Source organism: Azolla caroliniana, unplaced genomic scaffold (genome assembly GCF_043228905.1).
Source record: "Azolla caroliniana isolate FFs.n. ecotype wild unplaced genomic scaffold, voAzoCaro1.0.p SCAF_4, whole genome shotgun sequence".
Taxonomy (NCBI): domain Eukaryota; kingdom Viridiplantae; phylum Streptophyta; class Polypodiopsida; order Salviniales; family Salviniaceae; genus Azolla; species Azolla caroliniana.
In genome coordinates this window covers 24033231-24054259 of record NW_028230439.1, presented here as the reverse complement: position 1 = coordinate 24054259, position 21029 = coordinate 24033231, and the positions used below count along the sequence as shown (strand labels likewise).

General features: G+C 41.6%; 2 protein-coding genes across 4 annotated transcripts; both read left to right on the top strand.

Moving 5' to 3' along the window:
- The first annotated feature begins 12963 nt into the window (after positions 1 to 12963).
- On the top strand, positions 12964 to 13806 carry LOC147865544 (uncharacterized). 2 transcript variants are annotated; one of them, XM_087318697.1, is made up of 3 exons: positions 12964 to 13377; positions 13514 to 13568; positions 13605 to 13806. In XM_087318697.1, the coding sequence occupies exons 1-3, from the start codon at positions 13188 to 13190 to the stop codon at positions 13624 to 13626; spliced, it is 267 nt and encodes an 88-aa protein (XP_087174823.1). In that variant the 5' UTR covers positions 12964 to 13187; the 3' UTR covers positions 13627 to 13806. The 2 variants fall into 2 exon arrangements, with proteins under 2 accessions (XP_087174823.1, XP_087174821.1); XM_087318695.1 differs by having other exon boundaries at positions 12971 to 13377; positions 13514 to 13806.
- Positions 13807 to 16161: 2355 nt separating this feature from the next.
- On the top strand, positions 16162 to 20768 carry LOC147865543 (NADPH-dependent aldo-keto reductase, chloroplastic-like). Of its 2 annotated transcripts, none has more exons than XM_087318379.1 (3): positions 16162 to 16843; positions 17350 to 17607; positions 20253 to 20404. In XM_087318379.1, the coding sequence occupies exons 1-3, from the start codon at positions 16268 to 16270 to the stop codon at positions 20268 to 20270; spliced, it is 852 nt and encodes a 283-aa protein (XP_087174505.1). In that variant the 5' UTR covers positions 16162 to 16267; the 3' UTR covers positions 20271 to 20404. The 2 variants fall into 2 exon arrangements, with proteins under 2 accessions (XP_087174505.1, XP_087174504.1); XM_087318378.1 differs by having other exon boundaries at positions 16168 to 16843; positions 20261 to 20768.
- The last annotated feature ends 261 nt before the right edge of the window (positions 20769 to 21029 follow it).

Genomic DNA, 21029 nt, shown 5'->3' with positions numbered 1-21029 from the left:
CCGCGAACTCGTCTATGGTCGGTCCGATTCCTGCGTTCCGAATGGTCACTCTGTTGACCGGCTGCAGGTCTTGAATGAAGCGCATCGTTCCGTTTTTCTTTGGTACGGTAAACCATCGGTTCAAGTATGGGGCACTCGACGGTTCGAGAATGCCCATATCTACTTTCTGCCTCAATAGCTCCATCAACTTCGGGATGTGAGCTCTCGGTATCGGAATCGGCTTGGGATTCCACGGCAAATGCGGTACCGTGAATATAACCATCGGCTCCACGATCGTCGGGTCTACGCACCCGATCTCTTCCGGTGAGAATGCGAATGCCTTTCCGTGCCTTCCGAGCATTCTCCGAAACCGGTCTTCCTCCGCCGGCAATAGGAACCCGCCCCCACCAATCTTGAGCTCCCGGAGCGTCCCGTCGGTGAAGGTGTGTCCTATGCAGGCCGGATCTCGTAAACTGGGGTCCGACGCAACCCCTCTGATTCGGGACTCGCTGCCCTCCGTAAGGGTGCCGCGACCGGCCTTACCTTCCGGTCCACAGTCTTGTACTTCGTGCTAACTCGGGCCATCCGATCCGACCCGAGCCCCTGACTGAAGTTCGCGATGACTTCGTACAACTCTTCGCAACATACCGGTATCGTCCGATCTTCGTTAAGGTCTTCTCCGGCTACTTTCCTCAGCATCCCCAAGGTGTCGTCGAAGGAGACCGCCTCCACGGCTCCGTTGATTTCCTCGTCCGGGCCGAGAACTCCGCACGCTCGAAGTCGCTCTTCCGCCCTTGCCTTCACTCGGCCAACAATGCCGACTATCATACACCCTCCGTCGTTGGAGAAGCAAAATTTTCTACCTATCGTACAAGGATTCTTCGGTTTCGGTTCTATCGTACAACTGTGGGGTCTTTCCCGAGTGTCCGGACTGTCTCGGCCCCACGCCTTGGCAGCCCTCTCTAAAAATCCTCCCGGTTCTCGCCACTGAGGGATTCACGGTTTCGCTCGTGGTTCGGTCGCACCATCAGAAATTGGACCGAATGGCGCCCGTCCTGGCTTTTGACCCTCGCGTAGGCCGAACCGTTGTCTAGCACCTTGGTCTCCATCCGCGCCGCCGTGATGTATGGTTCACCTAATATGACCGAGTGCGAGGACGTCTCCTGTACGAAGAAGTGCTGGTCAATCTCGACGTCGCCGATCTTGACTCGCACGTTCGGGCAGGCCCCGTGCAGTTCCTCGATGGCGCGCGTCGCCGCCCGTATCTTCCACCCGTGCTTGGTGTTGATCGGCCACTTTCCCTTCTTATAGAAGTCCATGGACATCAGGTTTATTTCCGAAGCCGGTTCGCCGCCTTCCCTTCGAGTCTGGGCGATCTGGAGATCCTTTATCGCCCGCATCAACTCCTCCAGCGCTGCTCCTCCGGACGAGCCATTGACCATGCCGGTCGAAGCCGGACCGGTTTCGAGCCATTCCCGGGTTTCTTCCCTTCGCACTTGTGGTGCCGGTTCAAGGCTCCTTGCTGTGACAGAGCCCGCACCAGTCGCCCCGTTGTCAGCCCATTCTCGCCGTTTGTCGAAACGGCCACAAACTCTCTTAACCGCAGCCCAGTCGGTTGTCAGCCCGTCTTCGGTTTCCAGCAAGGAGCCGACTTGATCCCGGTCCCGCTCGTCCACCGACTTGACGAACAGTAGGACCCGGCTCGTATCCAGAACGGTTCGGTCAAGTGCTGAAAGGTGCGCAAAGCGTTCTTTGAACTCCCGGAGTAGTGCCGACGCGTTTCTTCCCTTGCCGGGGGACTCCACCCATTCCATGAAGTCCCGTTTCGAAAGTCGGAGCGCGTCGTCCAGCCCGTATTTTTCTAGGAGTCGGCCTTCGAACTCCTCCCAGGTACGGCTCTCCGCCCGCGCCTCAAGCACCTCCGCATGGATGCTCGGCATCGCCACTCGAGGAAACCCGGCAAAACGCCTCTCTTCCGGAATGTCCCACATCAGCATTTCTGCCCCGTAGGACGCCAAATACTTTGTGGCATCCTTTCCGCTGAACCGGCCGATCGTACCGACGACCGCCTCAATGGCTCTGTCGAGGGAGTCGGTGCCCTCGCGTGCACTCAATATCCGATCCACGGCCGAAGCCATGGCCTCTGCAAGATCCGACCCCTTCATCTTCTGCTCTTCTGCCGCCTCCTTCACGTCGGGTTCACCAAGATGTCGAGGTATTCCTCGCGGATGTGTGGAATGAGGTGGGACCTCGGGGGTCTTGTACCGAAGAGCAAGAGAGAAAGGAGAAGGGAGGGGACCCACCACGTGCGAGCGTAGATTCACAGGGACACGGCCCTTCGACACAAAGACGCGAGTGGGACACCGACACAGAGAGACACGAATGTAGGTAAATATATATATTAACAAAACAAGCAACAAGAAACACGAGGTCGGTTACAACCGAACAGGCCGGCGAACAGATGCCGATGCCTGTTCGTAAACGCACAGAAAGGAAAGAGTAGGTTGGAGGTGCTGCCGGAAGCACTCAGGCATTCCTCAGAGCAGCGCGAGCCTCCCGAAACCTGCACAGCAAGAAGCTACGGAGTTTGCGAGCGAGAGAGAGAGAGAGAGGTCTTCGGCCCACAAACCGACAACACTTAGTCCTCGACTCTCCGCGATCCCTTCGCCCCTCATCGTCTCCCTCCTTTTATAGGCAAGGAAGGAGCCGTTTCCCATTAACTCCCTACCTACCGAATCTACCTGCCTAGGATCTTCTATGTACAACATTCTCTCTTATGTACAACGTGCAAGAAGAGCTGGTTCCTACGCTCCGGCGCACCGATTCCGCTTGTGGACGGTTTTCTTCACGACAACGTTGAGCATGAGCTCCACGGATCATCCTCAATCCGATGGACAGACAGACCGAGTAAATCAAATTATTGAGGACATGCTTCGAGCATACGTTGGTGCAAAACCAACAAAATGGGAACGTTATCTCCCAATTTTGGAGTTTGCTTATAACAGCTCCAAGCATACGTCGACGGGATATAGTCCTTTTATGTTGATGTATGGTTTTCAGCCACGAGCCCTGATTGATGTTAATATACATCATGATGAGTTGCGAAGTACGCAAAACTTTCTTCGGGATATGCAAGATATGTTGCATATTGCACGAGATAATATAAAAACAGCTCAAGATAGAGCGCGTTTTTATGCCGATCATCATAGGCAACCTCGTGTATTCAACCCTGGACAGAAGGTATTTTTACGTGTACCTCACAATTCTAAGACATTGTCTACGGGTAAGTGCGCTAAGTTAGCCCCACGGTTTTGTGGACCTTTTACAGTCCTCAAACGCATTGGGTCATCAGCCTATCGTCTCGCTCTTCCCGATGGTGTCGGAATTCATCCAGTCTTTCATGTGAGTCGTCTAAAAGAACTTCTAGGTTCTGGCGACAATACAGTTACGACTGAAACTCTGGTTACTTCTGAAGAATTATCTTCTAAACCACATGTACCAGAAAGAATTCTCGATGTTAAAACAAAAAAATTACGTACTAAAGAAATCCAAGAATTTAAAATAAAATGGATGGATAAATCAATAAAAGATGCCACATGGGAACGCAAAAATACTCTTAGAACTAACTTCCCTAACTTTCCATTGCAAGAGTACAATGTTTTAAAGAGGGGGAGTATGTTACGGGCATGACCATATAATATCCCGTGGTGAGAATTTACCGTAGTATTCTATACACGTGGATAATTGTGAGGGTTAAACGAGAGTGTAAAGAAGGGGAGGATTACTTTTAATCCTCGGGATTGAGACAACCCATTAGGTCAAGTGTGAACTTGCCTGGGGGCCTTGGGTATCGCTATAAATAAGAGGCCTAGCTACCCTCATTTGATCATCTTTTGACTACATCGAGACTCTGCTCGTGTGGTGGGTCAACTCTTGTAGCGAGCGCGCCAACACCAGGTACGACTCGACGCCACGGCGGTGGTATGGGACGTTGATCGAGGCTCGAGTCCGTCTCGATCCCTTCGCTCGGGGGTGGTCGGGTGGATCGGCACCCTTCTTTCTCTTTCTCTTTTCTATCTATCATTACTTTATCCTTATCTTAAGCTTACTTTAGTACTAAGATCTCTAATAACACCCACACCAAAACCCTTTGACCACCCACTTCTTTTCGAGGGAGATTGATATTATGCATGCATGTTTTAGAAAGGTCACATGAGTGTTGATTGTGATGAATGTTACTACACCAACCATCATGCATAGATGAAGAACATATGTCATAGGTGAAAGAAAACTAAATTGAATTAGTTGTCTCCATTATCAAATGTATTCCTACAATACATGCACCTAGCTCCATCTCCATGCCTAATCATATATTCCTTGCAATTATACACATATGTGAGTCTAGGGTTGCCAAAGGAGAGTCCACTTCAATTTATCCTAAAATTCAAAGACAACCTTATTGATTCTCATCCAAGCAATATGTTGTATAACAAACAACCTTCTCGAATTCTAGTACAAGGAGAGGGAACTCAACCAGTTATTGAATAATATCTTTATCTTTAAGCCATTAGGGAGATTAATTTGGGGCATGCATTTAGAGCCCACATTATGTTTGTTTGGTTAATGTAAGTGTGCGCTAGAAGACTCCATGACAAATGATTTCAAAAATCCATCCAAATGAAAGGAGAGAGCGATACAAACCACTCGATACAAGTGACACAAAGTGGTTAGTTTGTTACTTGAAAGACTGGTTTGAATGGGTGTTTGACACTTTCCTCACCATGTACTTATTATCCTTATGAAGAAACTCAACATGAAAACTGAACACAACCAATTATCTTAACTATTAGGTTATGTTTCAAGTCTTGCATGATGCACTTTTCACGTGGGCTATATGGAAGTATAATTTCTTCTACAAGTACAGACAATCATCAATTGCATTTATTTGCACAGAATGTCGTTGTATTCAATTGTCAACACATAACTGTCTTGCAAGGAACATAAAATTCAAACATATCCACAGGTCATTGGGAATCTTCTGACGCATAAATTCCTTGCAAGCCCACGTTTCTTGCACCACTTGGAATAGTTTCTCGTGTACGTCAACAACCAAGAATTTGCCCCACGTTTCACACACTCCGTTGTGTTGCGTCACGTCAAACCTTGGGTTGTTTCTTGAGCATGGGACACTTTTCCTTGTGGGTCTTATTTATCGGGCTCTCTCTTGGCACAAGGCCTATATTGGTTTCAATACCATAGCTCCATGTTCCTTTGCTACACATGCCACATGCCACTCATCATAACACTACAAGTTACAAAATTTGTCCCCCTTACTGTAATGCTATTTAGATGCACTTATTTTGCCCTCGCGATCTCCAAACATTCAACACAACCATCTAGATTGTGGACTGAATTCTTTGTGTGTGTGTGTGTGTGTGTGTGTGTGTGTATTGGGGATTGCAACACAATTGGAAAATGCATAATGTTTTCCTGTGCGATGGAAGACATGGGGTGAAAGCTTAATTGAAGACGTTGTTGAAAGGCAATTCCCATGTGGAATTTTTGGATGTTAGAGCATGTGGGTATTATTTCCTCTAAGTGTTGATTCAGGTTTCCGAATAGCTTTAAAAGATGTCCCTCTGCCTACCTAGGTAGAGAAGACTAAAATGTTGTAGACTATGTTTTCCATACAATTAATAAAATTGTGTGCTTTTTACGAGAGAGAGAGAGAGAGAGAGAGAGAGAGAGAGAGAGAGAGAGATGTGTGGGAATTGTTTTCAAATGCTTCGGGGTTGAGAATTAATATACATAAATTTGTCCTCATTTCATGTACAGAACAAGATGTGTTAGGGTTGGGGTGGTCAAGAAGGATAGTACATCATGGTATGATTTGTCGTCATCTTGGATATCCAATTGGGGTGGAAGTTTCTCATGTGAAACTTATTGAGTGGGTATCCAAAAGGTTGGAGGATAAGTTTATGTATTGGAGGTCTCAATTTTGGCCTTTTCATGTACGACTTAAGGTGGTCCAATCGATTATGGTCTCTATGGTATCTTATTATCTTCCTTTGCTCCCATGGTCAAAGAAAGCTCTTGAAATGTTGTCACGCTCGATGCGAATGTTGTTATGGAAAAGAAAAGGGAAAAGTGCCTTGTCATGGTTGGCATGGGATCATGTTTGTACTCCGAAGCGTCTTGGTGGGGCATCAATATTGAATCTATATGAGCATATGGTGGCTCGTCGATTTACTTTCATTCGATTCATGTTTGAAGGTGTACAACCTTGGACAGAAATGGTGGCATACTTTATAGAGAAGAACGGAATAAAGCTTGGAAACATGAAGGTTGAAGCGAATTGGTGGAATGTAATTAATTCTGACAGGGATGTCAAATGTACAGGGTCTATGATAGTTAATCATTTGTTGACATCTTGGCAAAGTATGTTAGATTTTGTGGAATGGCATCCCCCCACAAGAAAGGGGATGTGCCAATTCATTACAAATGGAGGTTTTGGCAACATCAAGGTTGTTGAGGTGGGAAGGTAAACAAATTCTTAACCTTCAATTTAATCGGATGGCTAGATTGGGTTTGGTAAGAGTTAAGGATGCTATGTTGGTTTCAAAAAGAAGATTAATGGCTTTTCGAACAATAAGATCAACATTTCGTATTCCAAAAGGTTATAACTTTATTTGGGATAAGTTCCAACAAATACTATCTTCGCATGAGCCAATTCCTGATTTAGATGGGCGATCTCAAGAGCTTGATTGGAGGTTTGTTGGAAATAAGGGATTGACTATTATCTCAACGAATGTTGCTTATCACAAGTTGATTGACAAACATAAGTGGTTGGAAGAAAGGGTTATAAAGATATGGGGTTTTCATAAGCCCATTACTTGGTGGTTTCATGTGATCAAGGCAGGTTGGTGTTCTCGATTGATGCTACGAGCCAAGGTATTTATTTGGAGAGTTATGGTTGGAGCTTTACCATTAGGGGATGCATTAAAAAGAAGAAACATTACTAAAGGATTGTGTTTCTTTTGTTCGGTGGAATTGGAACATAGTAGGCATCGATTTATTTCATGCCCGATGGCAAGGATGGTTTGGAGGTGTATCAGTTTAGTGTCGATGTCTCTAACAAGAGTAAGTCTATCTTCCTTCAGTTGGGTTTTTGCACATATGGAGAACAATGAACCGATGCCTCATTTTCAAATTATTTTTGAGTTCTTGAGGTATTGGGGGCTATGGTTCAATTGGAATATGCGGAATGCCTTCATTTTTTATTCACAAGTTGGGGTGAGAAAATATGTTCTTAAGTTAAAAGGACTTCTTTTGTGGCAATTGACAGTGCTAGAGAAGTCACAAAATCTCAACCAAGAAGAGAGAGAACTCTGCAAGGTCACATATCATCATGTTCGCCATTTGAATTGGTGTGTAGGGTGGCATTGAGTTTGGTGTCGTAGTTTTCTTTAGATCCCTAGATAGAAGGGGTTCTATAGTTTGTTGTAAGTTAGTCATGGTGGTGTTTTTACTTTCGTAATGAAAGCCATTATTTACGAAAAGAGAGAGAGAGAGAGAGAGAGCATGATAGGCAAATGCATCAATCAATTGACACATATAGGCATGGAAGACCTCATGATCCAAAAATGATGAATTAAAAATCAACGGTGGTTTTCCTAAAAACTCATGAAAAGCTCTAATTGAGTGGTGAGTGAATTCAAAACTTAATGGGAAATGATCTAATATAATTGACCCATAAGACAATGAAATATCCAAAATCTCTAGTAAAAATCCTTTAGTATGCATTACATACATTTGATCCAACCTACTCCAAGTATCCTAGTTAATTCACCATGCTTTTAAAAGGAGAAAGAAATTAAGTCTTCTATGCTTGATAAATGCAACTCATTGTTAACTTATTGGCCAACGGATGTAGAGTTGTTGGGATATCAAGAGGTATTAATTTCTGTGATGCATGATCTAACGGAAAAAAATTATCAACATACTAGACTACATCGTCTAGGACAAGAAGTGGATGATGCTAATTGTCAATCACATAAGTTTTTTCATGACCTTCATGAATCACATGCACGACATAATGTGGTAAGGTTAGAGGAAAATGGTATCACGTGTTCCGATCCTCAAGAAATTGTGAAGAAATGCATAGACTATTATACACAATTGTTGGATGTACAAGTTTGTATCGATGATAATGTTAAAAAGGATAGAGATGTATTTTTTAATAGAGTGAAAAATCATGTATTGCATGATGTGGCACAATCATTAGATGCTAATATTTCAGAGGATGAGGTGGAACATGTCATGTCACATCTTGCCAATGATAAGAGTCCTGGGTGGGATGGATTAATAAATGAACTCTTTAAGAAATATGTGACTAAGTTAAAGGGGCCTTTTATGGTTTTATTTCAGAAGGTGTGGACATCAGGGGAAATGCCTCATTCTTGGAAGATTGGTTTGATAAAACTTTTGCCGAAGGTGCCTTCTCCATCTTCCTTTGCTCAATGGAGGCCTATTTCATTGATGGGGGGAATGTACAAGATTTTTGCAAAAGTGATAGCCAATAGGTTGCATAAGGTTTTACCTTCTATTATTCATAATGCTCAATATGGGTTTTTAGCAAAAAGAGACATTTTACATAATATTTTAAATGTTCAAATGGCAATTGACTATGCAAAGGATTCGAAGCAAGAATTGGTGTTGCTACAATTGGATATCGAGAAAGCCTATGATAATGTGGATTGGTCGTTTATAAATCAATTGATGTCTCATATGGGTTTTGGTGATCGTATGTCTAAGTTGATATACACATTAGGGGAGGGTTCAGTTTCACATGTGATGTTTAATGGAGGAGTAACACAACCGATTTCTATTCGGAGGTCAGTTAGACAAGGATGCCCGGTAAGTCCTTTACTATTCACTATTGTGACACATCCTATTCTTGTTAAGTTACACAATATGGCTATGGAGGAAGAATTGCTTGGACTAAGGTTGCCATCAAGGAAGCCATGTATTGTTCAAGCTCTAGCAGATGACCATATTATGTTTTTGGCACCTAATGGGGAAAATATTAGTAAGACAAGAGATGTGTGGGAATTGTTTTCAAATGATTCAGGGTTGAGAATTAATATACATAAATATGTCCTCATTTCATGTACAGAACAAGATGTGTTGGAGTTGGGGTGGTCAGGAAGGATAGTACATCGTGGTATGATTTTTCGTCACCTTGGATATCCAATTGGGGTGGAAGTTTCTCATATGAAACTTATTGAGCGGGTGTCCAAAAGGTTGGAGGATAAGTTTATGTATTGGAGGTCTCAAATTTGGCCTTTTCATGTACGACTTAAGGTGGTCCAATTGATTATGGTCACTATGGTATCTTATTATCTTCTTTTGCTCCCATGGTCAAAGAAAGCTCTTGAAATATTGACACGCTCGATGCGAATGTTGTTATGCAAAAGAAAAGGAAAAGTGCCTTGTCGTGGTTGGCATGGGATCATGTTTGTACTCCGAAGCGTCTTGGCGGGGCATCAATATTAAATGTATATGAGCATATGGTGGCTCGCCGATTTACTTTCATTCGATTTATGTTTGAAGGTGTACAACCTTGGACAGAAATGGTGGCATATTTTATAGAGAAGAACAAAATAAAGCTTGGAAACATGAAGGTTGAAGCAAATTGGTGGAATGTAATTAATTCTGATGTGGGTTGTCAAATGACTTTGGTTCACAAGGAAGCATTCTCATTTATATGCATAGCAATGAATCCTGGTTGCTATGATGCAATCATCAATTTATTAGCAACAAGTGAATATTGAGTATGTATCATATGCTTCACATTGAGTCACATTTTTTAATGCAATTGACATTACTATTGACATCATAAGGCTGAAAGTTTGTGTGCATGGTAGAGATGACAAACAAGGAAAAGCTATAATCTAAAAACTTTGTGGCCACCTGGATGCCAATCTTCCTCATGTTTCCTTACAATGATCAATATTATGACTTTCCATGTGAGGTTCTCCACTCCTATTTACTTGTGGCGAGACCCAATAAACAACATGCTCTAAAATCCTAAGCATTACGAATGAGCTTATGTATGTGAACATGTTGATGTATAAACATTCTAGGTGCATGGCAACAATAGATTACAAATTGTGCGTGTTTAGGTTAGGCTCTACATGGAGAGCCTTGGGTTTGTTGAAAGTGACATATACCTACAACACTGAGGTAGACATGTTACACCTTGCCAACAACAAATGTCTTGATAATGTTAGGTTATAATCAATGATATGGAAGCCACAATAAGAATATGTTTGAGACTTTTCCACTCCTCGTAGGACCTCGATTCAAAAGGCCCATATTTACAATCACAAGCCACATAATCCACATTCGATTTCACAAAGATGGGTAGAAGCTCAAGAGAGGATTAAGACATCAAGATGATGTCATAGACACATGACACATTTATATAGCGAAAAAACAACGTGGAAAAAAGATGCAAAAGAAAGAAAACCAAATGCCTACACGACGATGTATACTTCTAAGGAAATTTCTGCGTTTCCTTATTCTCCTAAATGCCCCCACTCCCCTCCATGACTTCTTTAATCCCACAAATGCCCTTCCTCTCTACATCTCTCTACCGAGCTTACTTCTTGTGGGTGTTATCATGCATGCTCTCTTGACACGAGGCCTATATGGGTTTCGATACCTTTGTTCCACGTTCCTTTGCTACATGTGGCACGTGCCACTCATCATAACACTACAGGTTACAAAATTTGTTCCCCTTACTGTAATGTTGTTTTGATACAGTTATTTTGTCCTCATGATCTCCAAAAAGTCGACAAGACCATCTCGATCGTGGACTGATTCTGTGTGTGTGTGTGCGTGTGCGTGTGTGCGTGTTGGGGATTGCAACACCTTTGAATGTGCATAATGCTTTCATGTTCGATGCAAGACATGCTGCAAAAGCTTCATTGAAGATTCAGTTGAAAGGCATTCTTGTGTGGAATTTCTAGATGTTAGAGCATGTGGGGATCATTTCCTCTAAGTGCAAATTCAAGTTTCCTAATGGCTTTACAAGATGTCCCTTTGCCTACCAAGGTAGAGAGACAATCACTAAAAAGTTGTTAGAGTGTGTTTTACATACAATTAATATAATTGTGTGCTTTTACCAAGTGGGAGAGAGAGAAAGAGATGTCGTTTAGTTGGTAAGGTTGCCCAATGGTGACTAGGAGGTCATACAATGCTATTGAAACTAATTTAGTGTCGATGTTACATGGGTGATGGGACATGTTGAACAACCAATAGGCAACATTAGAGCAATTTGTTGAAGAGACAATTTTCCATTCTCTAACAAAACCGAATACTCCCTTCAACTTTTGTAGACATGCTTCAACTCTATGTCTACGGTCAAACGTGAGAGCGTTGCACATATCCCAATCATCTTGCAATATTGAGTACCAAAAAAATAGAAAATTCACAATTATTGAATGGAACTCCACATAGAATGCCCCCCCCCCCCCCCCCCCCCCCAAAAAAAAAAAAGACAATTTAAAATTCTATATGATGAAAACAAAATGTAGTTTTCGTTGTTGGTGTGAACTCCATGAGTAATGAATGACTTTTGTAGATATTCTATTTATTTAATGAATTTTATGCAAAATTGTCTACCATCTCCTATGCCACATAAGCTTGAACATATAATGGGCACCATCTAGTCTAAACCCCACTTTAGGATGAGTAAGACACGAAGACGTTCCGTAATGAACAAAACATTTCTACAAACTTGAACCCGCAATCTCAAGATTGTGAGGCACGAGTTGAAAAACTACACGTTTACCTATTATACACAAGAAGTTTACCATATGTACATGTGTACACTAGATGTAACTTTATAGGCAATAATATGTTATCATTACTATGGATTGAATTGATGATGAGCAAAATAACTAGATATTTTGGAGAATAATAGATTACGGGTGATTAACCACATCGACCACCCCCAAATGAAGGACATGAGATGTAAATAAAATATCATTAGAGTCCCATCCCACCAATATATCGCTTTTATGTTATACCTTGGATGTTGAATAAGGGATCCAAAGAAGAGAGCTTAGCCTTACTGGTGCTAATAACATATCTACATGGTGATAAAGACAATGAGTCCAACACAACAAGCACTTTACTTTGAGATCACACACACTAGTATCTAGAGTAGTGCTAAAACAAGGCGCACAACAACCTTGCACATGGACAATGAGTGGAAATGATAATTAATGCCCTAACACTAATGGCATACCACCTTAGGTTTTCTTTAAACAATGAATGGAACCCTATACACTCCTAAAGGGGGGTTTATGCCAAATTGTTGATCATGATGTGTTCGAGGTAATGTGGCTTAGGAGATGGTGGATGAATTTTGCACAAAAACCATTAATCATGGCGACTCATCACAAATTAAGCCATTCATTAGTTCTCATGGAGTTTAGATAGTGCCAATGTGTGGATTTCATGAGGAAATCTTGATCGCATTTCATCGTCGTGAAGGGTAAGGTTTTAAATTCATTAGACTTAAAATTTGTCCGTGCATTTTCAGAATAAGTCCATGGTTGTGTCAACTTTTTGGAGATCGCGATGACAAAACCAAAATGCTTACCAGAACAACATTACAAAGGGAGGATAGGGTCAAGAACCGAGTTGGACTATTGAACTAAGGTTTTCGAAACCCATATCCATATTGTCCTCATGGCGAGAGCCCCCCCCCCCCCCCCCCCCATTAGAGAGGTGGTAAAGCTCATCAGAGAAAGGTAGTGAGAGTTGGGCAGGGGCAGATGTGGAAATTCAAAGAAGGAACGAGGAGGGGCATTCGTGAGAATAAAGAAAAATATAAAGAGATGATGGTCTTTCACGTTTACGAGACCGCGAGATTGTTTGAATTCTTCGCGTCTCTTTGACGCGTTCATTTTCGTTGCCTATATGTGTGCCCACTGATTCTCTCTCCAAATCCCATCTCTCTATCTCTCGCTCTGTGTTTTTTTGTACGTGTTCTTCTGCAAATTCTCGATCCCACTACAACTGTGAAAGAAGCCGGGGGTTTTCTGCAGGCCTTCCTCTTCCTCTTTCTTTGCACGGATCTGAAGCTTTCTCGTCCGCCATTATATTAAATTCTCTTTCAATTCTGATTCTTTCACATGTCTGTCTTAGCTATTCTCTTTGTTTTAAAAAGAGTTATTAAGCGCAACGGCAAAGGTCGTGATGGGCATGATGATGATGATGGTGGTGATCATGAGATTCATCAATATCCTCGTCGTCGTCTTCGTCGTCATCGCCATGGTGATCATGAGCATCATCATGATGGAGGGTACTCACAACAGCAAGCAGGTAATTTGAAAAATTTAACCCTATACACACACACACACACACACACATATATATATATATATTGATTGAATGGCTCGGTTCATGTTGAAGAAATTTGTCGTACTTTGTAAAGTTATTGCTGGATCTTGTGTTACAGATTACAATTATCCACAGCTGCCGCCCCGCCCTGCAGAGTACAATTATCCACCACTTCCGCCCCGCCCTGCAGAGTACAATTATCCACCACTGCCGCCCCGCCCCCGATCATGATGCCGTATCAGGGAGCACTCTTGGAATTAGATGATGGGCTGCCTTGTGCTTTACTGCTTTTTCTTTGAGCTCAACGTTGTTCCCAAATAAAACCAGAAAAAACCCGAATTTCTTTCAAATCTTGTAAACTTAAAATTTCCATCCCACCCATTATAATGGATATTAACTCTAATTGGATTGTGTAATGCCTACTTAATTATCTCTTCCTTGTATTTGCGTGTTATGTTGAGATGAAGGTTGAGAGGTTACCTAGTGTTTTGTCGTAGCCAACGTTAGTACGTGATCCGAGAGCTTCGCTCATTTGCTCTCTTTCGTGAGAGACGTTAGTTCATGATCCAAGAGCTGAATCGCTCTTTTGGTCTCTTTCGTGAGTTGTGTGCATGCATTTATGTGGAATGATGAAGCTCCCATTGCTTGTGTGTGTGTGTGTGTGTGTGTTGGCATTGCAACATATTTAGTGTTCTAGCATTCAACGATTCTTAGGAGAGTGTGGGAAATGTCTAAAGACTCTTGGTGGTATGTTAAGACAATGCTTTCACTTTTATCTTTACCAAGTGATAATTTGTCTTATTACCACATTATTTTCGATGTTTGTGGATATCTTCTCTACACTTTCCTTCCCACCCACACTATCCCAACTAGTTTTATGACCAATATATGTCACCAACATGTCCCATATGTTGGGAATATAACTTGTTTCTCGTGGACTTTGGTTCTCAGGGAAGTATTCTCATTTATATGCATGGCAATGAATCCCGGTTGCTACGATGCAATTATCAATTTATTAGCAACAAGTTGATATTAAGTATGTACCATATGCTTCACATTGAGTCACATTTTTCAATGACATTGGCATTACTACATTACTATTGACATCACAAGGATGCAAGTTTGTGTGCATGGTAGACATGACAAACAAGGAAAAGCTATAATCTAGAAAACCTTGTGGCCATCTCGATGCCAATTTTCCTCATGTTTCCTTACAATGATCAATATTATGACTTTCCATGTGAGGTTCTCCATTCCTATTTACTTGTGGCGACACCCAAGAAACAACATGCTCTTAAATCCTAGGAATGAGCTTATGTATGTGAACATGTTGATGTATAAACACTCTAGGTGCATGGAACAATAGGTTACAAATTGTGATCGTTTAGGTTAGGCTCTACATGGAGAGCATAACACAATTAGGACATGGGTTTGTTGAAAGCGACATAGACCCACAAAACTAAGGTAGACATGTTACACCTTGCCAACAACAAATGTGTTGATAATGTTAGGTTATAATCAATGATATGGAAGCCACAATAAGAATATGTTTGAGACTTTTCCACTCCTCGTAGGACCTCGATTCAAAAGGTCCATATTTACAATCACAAGCCACATAATCCACATTCGATTTCACAAAGATGGGTTACAAACGCTCAAGTGAGGATTCACATATCAAGATGAGTTGGATAGACGCTATCATGACCATTAAATAACCTCAAGTTAATAAAAATGCTTTGTCATATTAGTTTGTCATACATATGCTAGCTAGTTATACGTTCACATGGATGATATGGTTTAGGAGGGATTAGTGAAAGGTCAAAGTCACTTGTCTAGTGTGAGATAGGCTTCTATCATTTAGCAAACAAAATTTAGAGATCAATCACCTATATAAGAGAGGAATAAACCACCCTCGAGTTAGTCAATGGTTGGATGGAACTATCATGTGGCCACTACATTCTAAAATCGTGTATATAGGAAAAGGTGAAAGTAGTGCGTGGCAAGCTTTTTGTACTCCATGCTTCTATTTCTCAACTACTAAGATGTTGCTCCATTACTCACGAATGTAGTAGTGTGTTGGGAGAGACAAGCTTTTTCTATAGGGTGGAGCTTGTCTCATTGCTTGGGGGTTGTGTGTGTTTGTGTTGCCCCATTACTCAAGATGAATGACAACGAGAAGTTGGCAACACATAGAGAAAGCTTTGTCTATCCCAACACACCACTATTCATCCCGAGCAATGTGGTTGGGAATGTGTGTGTTGGTGTTGCCCCATTGCTCAAGATGAATAGTGGTGTGTTGGGACGGACAAAGCTTTCTCTGCGTGCTGCCAACTTCTCGTTGTTTTTCATTTGCTCGTGCATTGCTCTATTGCTTGGGAATGAGAATACGCAGAGTGTTGTACCATATGCCTCTGGAACATATCGGGGTGTGTTGTGACAGGCAAACACTTCTCCACATGGTGTGCTATGCCGTCTGTTGTATTTTACATGTGGATTGCCCTAATTGCTTGGGAGTGTTACGAAGATCCCTGGGGGCTAGGTAGGGGTCGCGGGGCTATGCAGGTGTTTCCGAGGCAGCAGGAGCAGGAGCAGGAGGAGGAGGAGGAGGAGGGGAGGCCCCAAGGTGTGAAAAGGATCTCTCTCCGCATACTAAGTTTGACAGGTTCAGAGGTCGGACAAGACACCATACCATGCATGGCACGTTTGTCCTTGACTTCCATAGGCCCATGCCATCATCATCGTCATGCCCTGCCCTGACTCCTCCCTCCATCTGATCACAAAGAACAAAACCAAGAAGCCATGAGAGCTTCGTTGATCAATCAACACTACCTTTTCTCGACCTTCCATAGTCGGCTGATCCTCTTCTTCTAGCATGGTTCGGCTTAACAATGATGATGAACAGAAATTGGGCTTCCTTCTGAACACTGGGGCTAGGATCCCTGCATTAGGGCTTGGGACATGGCAGACTGGTGATGGAGATCTTTGCAAAAACGCGGTCAAAGTCGCGTTAGAGGCAGGGTATCGTCATCTAGACTGTGCCCATCTCTATGGAAGTGAAGAGGAGGTAGGGAAAGCTCTCTTAGAGGCCCTCATAAATCCACATCAGGGAACGTTGAAAAGAGAACATCTCTTTGTCACTTCCAAGATCCTCTGCTCTGGAATGGCCCCTAAAAGAGTGGAATCCGCAGTCAAGGTTTCGTTGAAGAATCTTAACTTGTCTTATTTGGATCTTTTTCTTATACATTGGCCAAGCTCTGCACACTTCTTCGATGCCACGGAACCTGTCTCCAAGGAACAGAAGTTTTCGCCTCGTGTCGAGGAGGTCTGGCGTGCCATGGAACGATTGATGGAGAAAGGGCTTGTTCGTGCAATCGGAGTCAGCAACTTCAGCCTTTCGCAAGTTCAACAACTTCTTCAGTTTGCCAAAATTATGCCTGCAGTCAATCAGGTATGAATATTTTGATCTTTTATGTTTTCTGTTCAATTAAAATTAGTCGCATACTGTAGCTGTTTAATGTTTTTGAGTAATCTCACCTTGGTATAATTCTTGCACATGTCAAACTTGAATATACTGAGTTCTCATGTTTTGCTTTTCTTTCACTTAAAGGAAATATGAAGAACTGAGAGCCTCCTCCCCTCCCTCTCCCCCGTCCCTTGATACGTTGTGAAAACAGTCTAGGGGAAACATTGTGAAAGGAAAGCATGCTTTATTTCTACTGGGGGGAATGTCCAAAAAAAACTCTTGTACATCGTTTTCGATTGATTCAATTATTCTGATCTAAAATATGGCTATGGTGCTTCATAAATAAGTAGACTTGCATCCTTTGTGGTTCCAAGATGAGCTAGGGAAGCCTTGTCAAGGGATACTCTTCTAGCAAATATACTGATGATGCATCTTTTGGGTTGATTTCAATTATCCTCATCTAAAATATAGCTATCATGCTTCTTAATTAGGTAGAATTGCATCCTTTGTGGCGCCAAGATGAGTTAGTGAAGTTTTGTCAATCAAAGGGTATCCATGTTTCAGCTCATACTCCTCTTGGTGTGCGTCCTGAAAGTAGCATAAATGACGATTCATTTGGTGGTATGCAAGATTTATCATCGCAAAGCCTTCCTCTTGTTTACCGAAGGTTACACTCTGGCTATATACCCCTGCTGACCACGTCAGCTGTTGAAGATATTGCAGAGAGGCTCAATAAAACTTCTGCTCAGGTATGTTTTCAAATGATTTTTTCTATGCTATTGTGATATTTATAATGATAATCATAGTTAAACCATCCATGGGTTTTGTTTCACGAATTTACAGTTCTCAATAGTGAAAATGCAGAATACACTTAGACTATTTCTCCTCCTAAATATTCAATAGCTGCCATTTGTTGAAGTTGACACTTTTGATGTGAACTTTGAGGGTCTTTCTGAATGCTTGTAGTAAAGCTTGTGGATCCTCACATGGGAAGTCTTTATTTCTTGCAAAAACAGCATATATGGAGGTTCTAGAATAATGAGGCTGCATAACATAGTGATCTCAAGTTTAAAAAGTCTATATATTTGTAACTCTATCATGGCTGCTTGCACTTTGATATTTTTTTGGGTGCTCCGAGAAATTGTTGCTGTCTTTCTTGGATTCTACTAGGATGCGGTTTCAACGTTATTGAAAGAGTATTATTTGATGTGAAAGAAGATGAAGCATTTCAGAGTAAAAGAGAATGATATAATAATTTAGTTGTAGTATATCTAAATCAATCGGAGATGTTTTTACTCTAAAAACCCAAAGAAGAGTCTGTCATATTATATGGTGTTTCCTAAAGCATGTGAATAAAGTATCATCTCAAACAAGTCTTTGATTATAGTCAAATAGGAACTATGTTTGGTATTGTATTTTATTATGAAAGAAGTGAAGACATGAGGCTTTGGTTCCATTTGCAATGTAATGGAATAAGACATATGATGTGTCGGACTATTCTTGCCGGAAATCAAGACTCATAGAGAAGCAGTTGCAAAAAACCCACTGGTTATGAGACCACATCAGCAAAGAACTCTCACAACCTTCCTCAGTACAATCAAACCTCCCCTCCTTAGAGGTCAATGAAGGGCAGCTGTAGGGTTTCAATCACAACTGTGGAAATATGCTTACAATATTATTGAGAGGCAGCAATTTTCCGTGCATGTAGGTCAGGTTCACCTGAACTGCTGACTCACAAGTTCTTGATTGAGCTAGGACTTCTTAAGAAAAAGTTAAGTTCAATATACCTAGGTATTTTCTCTCAACTCCCTTACTAATCCATTTTCATGAGCATGTCCTCCAGAAAGCCCCTTGTTACCGTCATCTTTGAATGTTATATACCTGTCTTTTGTGCTCTCATAGAGGTAAATCCTCGTGTACTACAAGATGAGTTGATATGCTCAAAAGTAGCATGATGCAATATGAACGACTTTACTTCTGGCCATCACTGCTGTCGTGATGCTTTAGTCTTTCAGCAAGCCAACTGTTTGCACTGTGGCTAAACGGAGCCAATTTTACAGCTTGTGATAGGCAAGAGTAAATTGGGCAAAGGGATCGACTATGGGTAGTGGAAGCATGCACACCATGTCTCAAGTTATTATTTCACCTCCATTATTGTAATTGTGAGCTTTCTAGAACATATTTGAGGATCGCGCGATGAATTACTGTCTAAATATGGTAAGCATCCCTTTGTGTTCCTCTATCATACCTTCGTCCAAAACCTCAGCAGTTCCACCCTAGTGTGTACATATCCCACAATCAGTGCAATACTACTGAGTACCACCTTAATGATGCACCACTTGCTATTTGATCCCGGATGTCACATGAGGCTTTTTCCTATGCCCTAAAGACCAATTCTCATGGGTAATCTTTTTGGTACTGGCCTTTATTTGCGTTATTGTGGCATGAATCTCTCCTTTAAGAGTTCCGCATTTGCCTAGAGATCCCCATTTCAGACTCATTACTATGTCTATTGAACTGCATTTTTTATGATCATTGATGATGAACCATATTTCTGGATTAATTTCCCCCTGTACATAAGACAGGGGTTAAGTTCATGATGAACTGTTGTTCAGTTCAGGTCAGTGTAAGATAATCAAGGGAGGCATGAATTTCCATTCACAAGATTGGTGTGAGATAGTCAAGGTGAAGTCAGGTGCTTGCTTGTGGTGGAGGCACTGATTGCCATTCACATTTTCAGGATCAGATTGACTGAACTGGTGAGCACCAATCTTCTTGCACATGACAATAGTGCTTGCTTGTGTAAGGCATTGATTTCTATTCACATTTTCACGATCACATTGATTGAACTGTTGAGTATCAATCTTCTAGTAAATGGCAATAGCACAAAAGTGTGGGAAGAGGTTCTCTCAAGACACCCAAGTGAATACAGGGGCCAAAATATTGATCTAAAAGAGGGAACTATCTATGATGAAACATCACAGTTTCTCTCAATCAGTTGAACATTGAGCATGGATGCGTGGAATATGTCCAATGTTGAAATGCAATGATTTTTTTCAATCAGGTGAACACCAAGTAGATGAGTACTTGAGAAGATTGGCATTGACCAAGTATTATGTACATGTATCCAGTCTTAGAACAATAGCAACATTTTTGTTAATAAATACAAGGCATGATGTTACATGTAGAAACTATTTCTCGTGATGGCCTTCAAATGGAAGATCTGATTAACAATCTGTTCAAAAAAGTATAATAGAAAATCTATTTTGTTCAAACTGCAGGACTGTCTTCAAGTTCCATCTATTGATCTACATTCATTATCATTTAACAAAAGATTTGCAAGTTGGTTCGTTATATCTTTGTTTTGAATAGTATGATTGACTGAACATTATAGCATTGTAGGTTATTTTGAGATGGGGATTACAACGGGGCACAAGTGTGCTTCCTTGCAGCCTTCACCCTGAGAGGATCAAATCAAATTTTGATATATTAGACTGGAAACTCTCAGAGGAAGATTGGAACAAGATAAATTCAATGGAAATACAACGACCTCTTAGTGGTGGACCTAGTTTCTCTTTTAATGAACCACTGCAGGCAGTTCAAGAGATGGAGGATGACGATGATTGCATTGACGAGGAAGATGAAAACATGATTCATTTGTTGAATGAAGTGCCAGATCCTTGACTCTTGTTGACATCCTATATATTGAACAATAAGCGTGGATTAAATGGGTCTCTTGTAAAAAGGTTTTGTGGCTTTGTGTATCGTGATTGTGGAACCACACCATTATTATGTCAGATGAAATACTCTCTGATTGCTTGATCATTATTGTTGTTTGTTGAGAACTTCATTTATCATATAATGAGGCTCTCTATTCAATAAATTGTTATTTTTGGTTGTTGCAAAAGAATCGTAGTCAAATAACACCATGACAAAATTTGCCAAATTGGAGAAATGTACCTCCAAATCTGATAAGCAATTCATTGTATAAAACAATGAGTATTATCTTCGACTTGAACAATGCAAAAGAAACAATTGTCAATTGCTAGTCCATGTAGCTTGTTTTAGAGCTAATCCCAAAACAAACCCCAATCAAAATTGTCCAAATGAAGACCTTCACTACAAGTGACTCTAGGCATTGAATATTTGCAAGAAAGTAGTAGTTCACATT

Coding starts and splice junctions, on each gene's coding strand:
- LOC147865544 (XM_087318695.1), top strand. CDS start 13,188: ATGTCTGTCTTAGCTATTCTCTTTGTTTTAAAAAGAGTTATTAAGCGC. Junction 13,378..13,513: donor GTACTCACAACAGCAAGCAG/GTAATTTGAAAA, acceptor CTTGTGTTACAG/ATTACAATTATCCACAGCTG.
- LOC147865543 (XM_087318378.1), top strand. CDS start 16,268: ATGGTTCGGCTTAACAATGATGATGAACAGAAATTGGGCTTCCTTCTG. Junction 16,844..17,349: donor TTATGCCTGCAGTCAATCAG/GTATGAATATTT, acceptor CTTCTTAATTAG/GTAGAATTGCATCCTTTGTG. Junction 17,608..20,260: donor TCAATAAAACTTCTGCTCAG/GTATGTTTTCAA, acceptor ATAGCATTGTAG/GTTATTTTGAGATGGGGATT.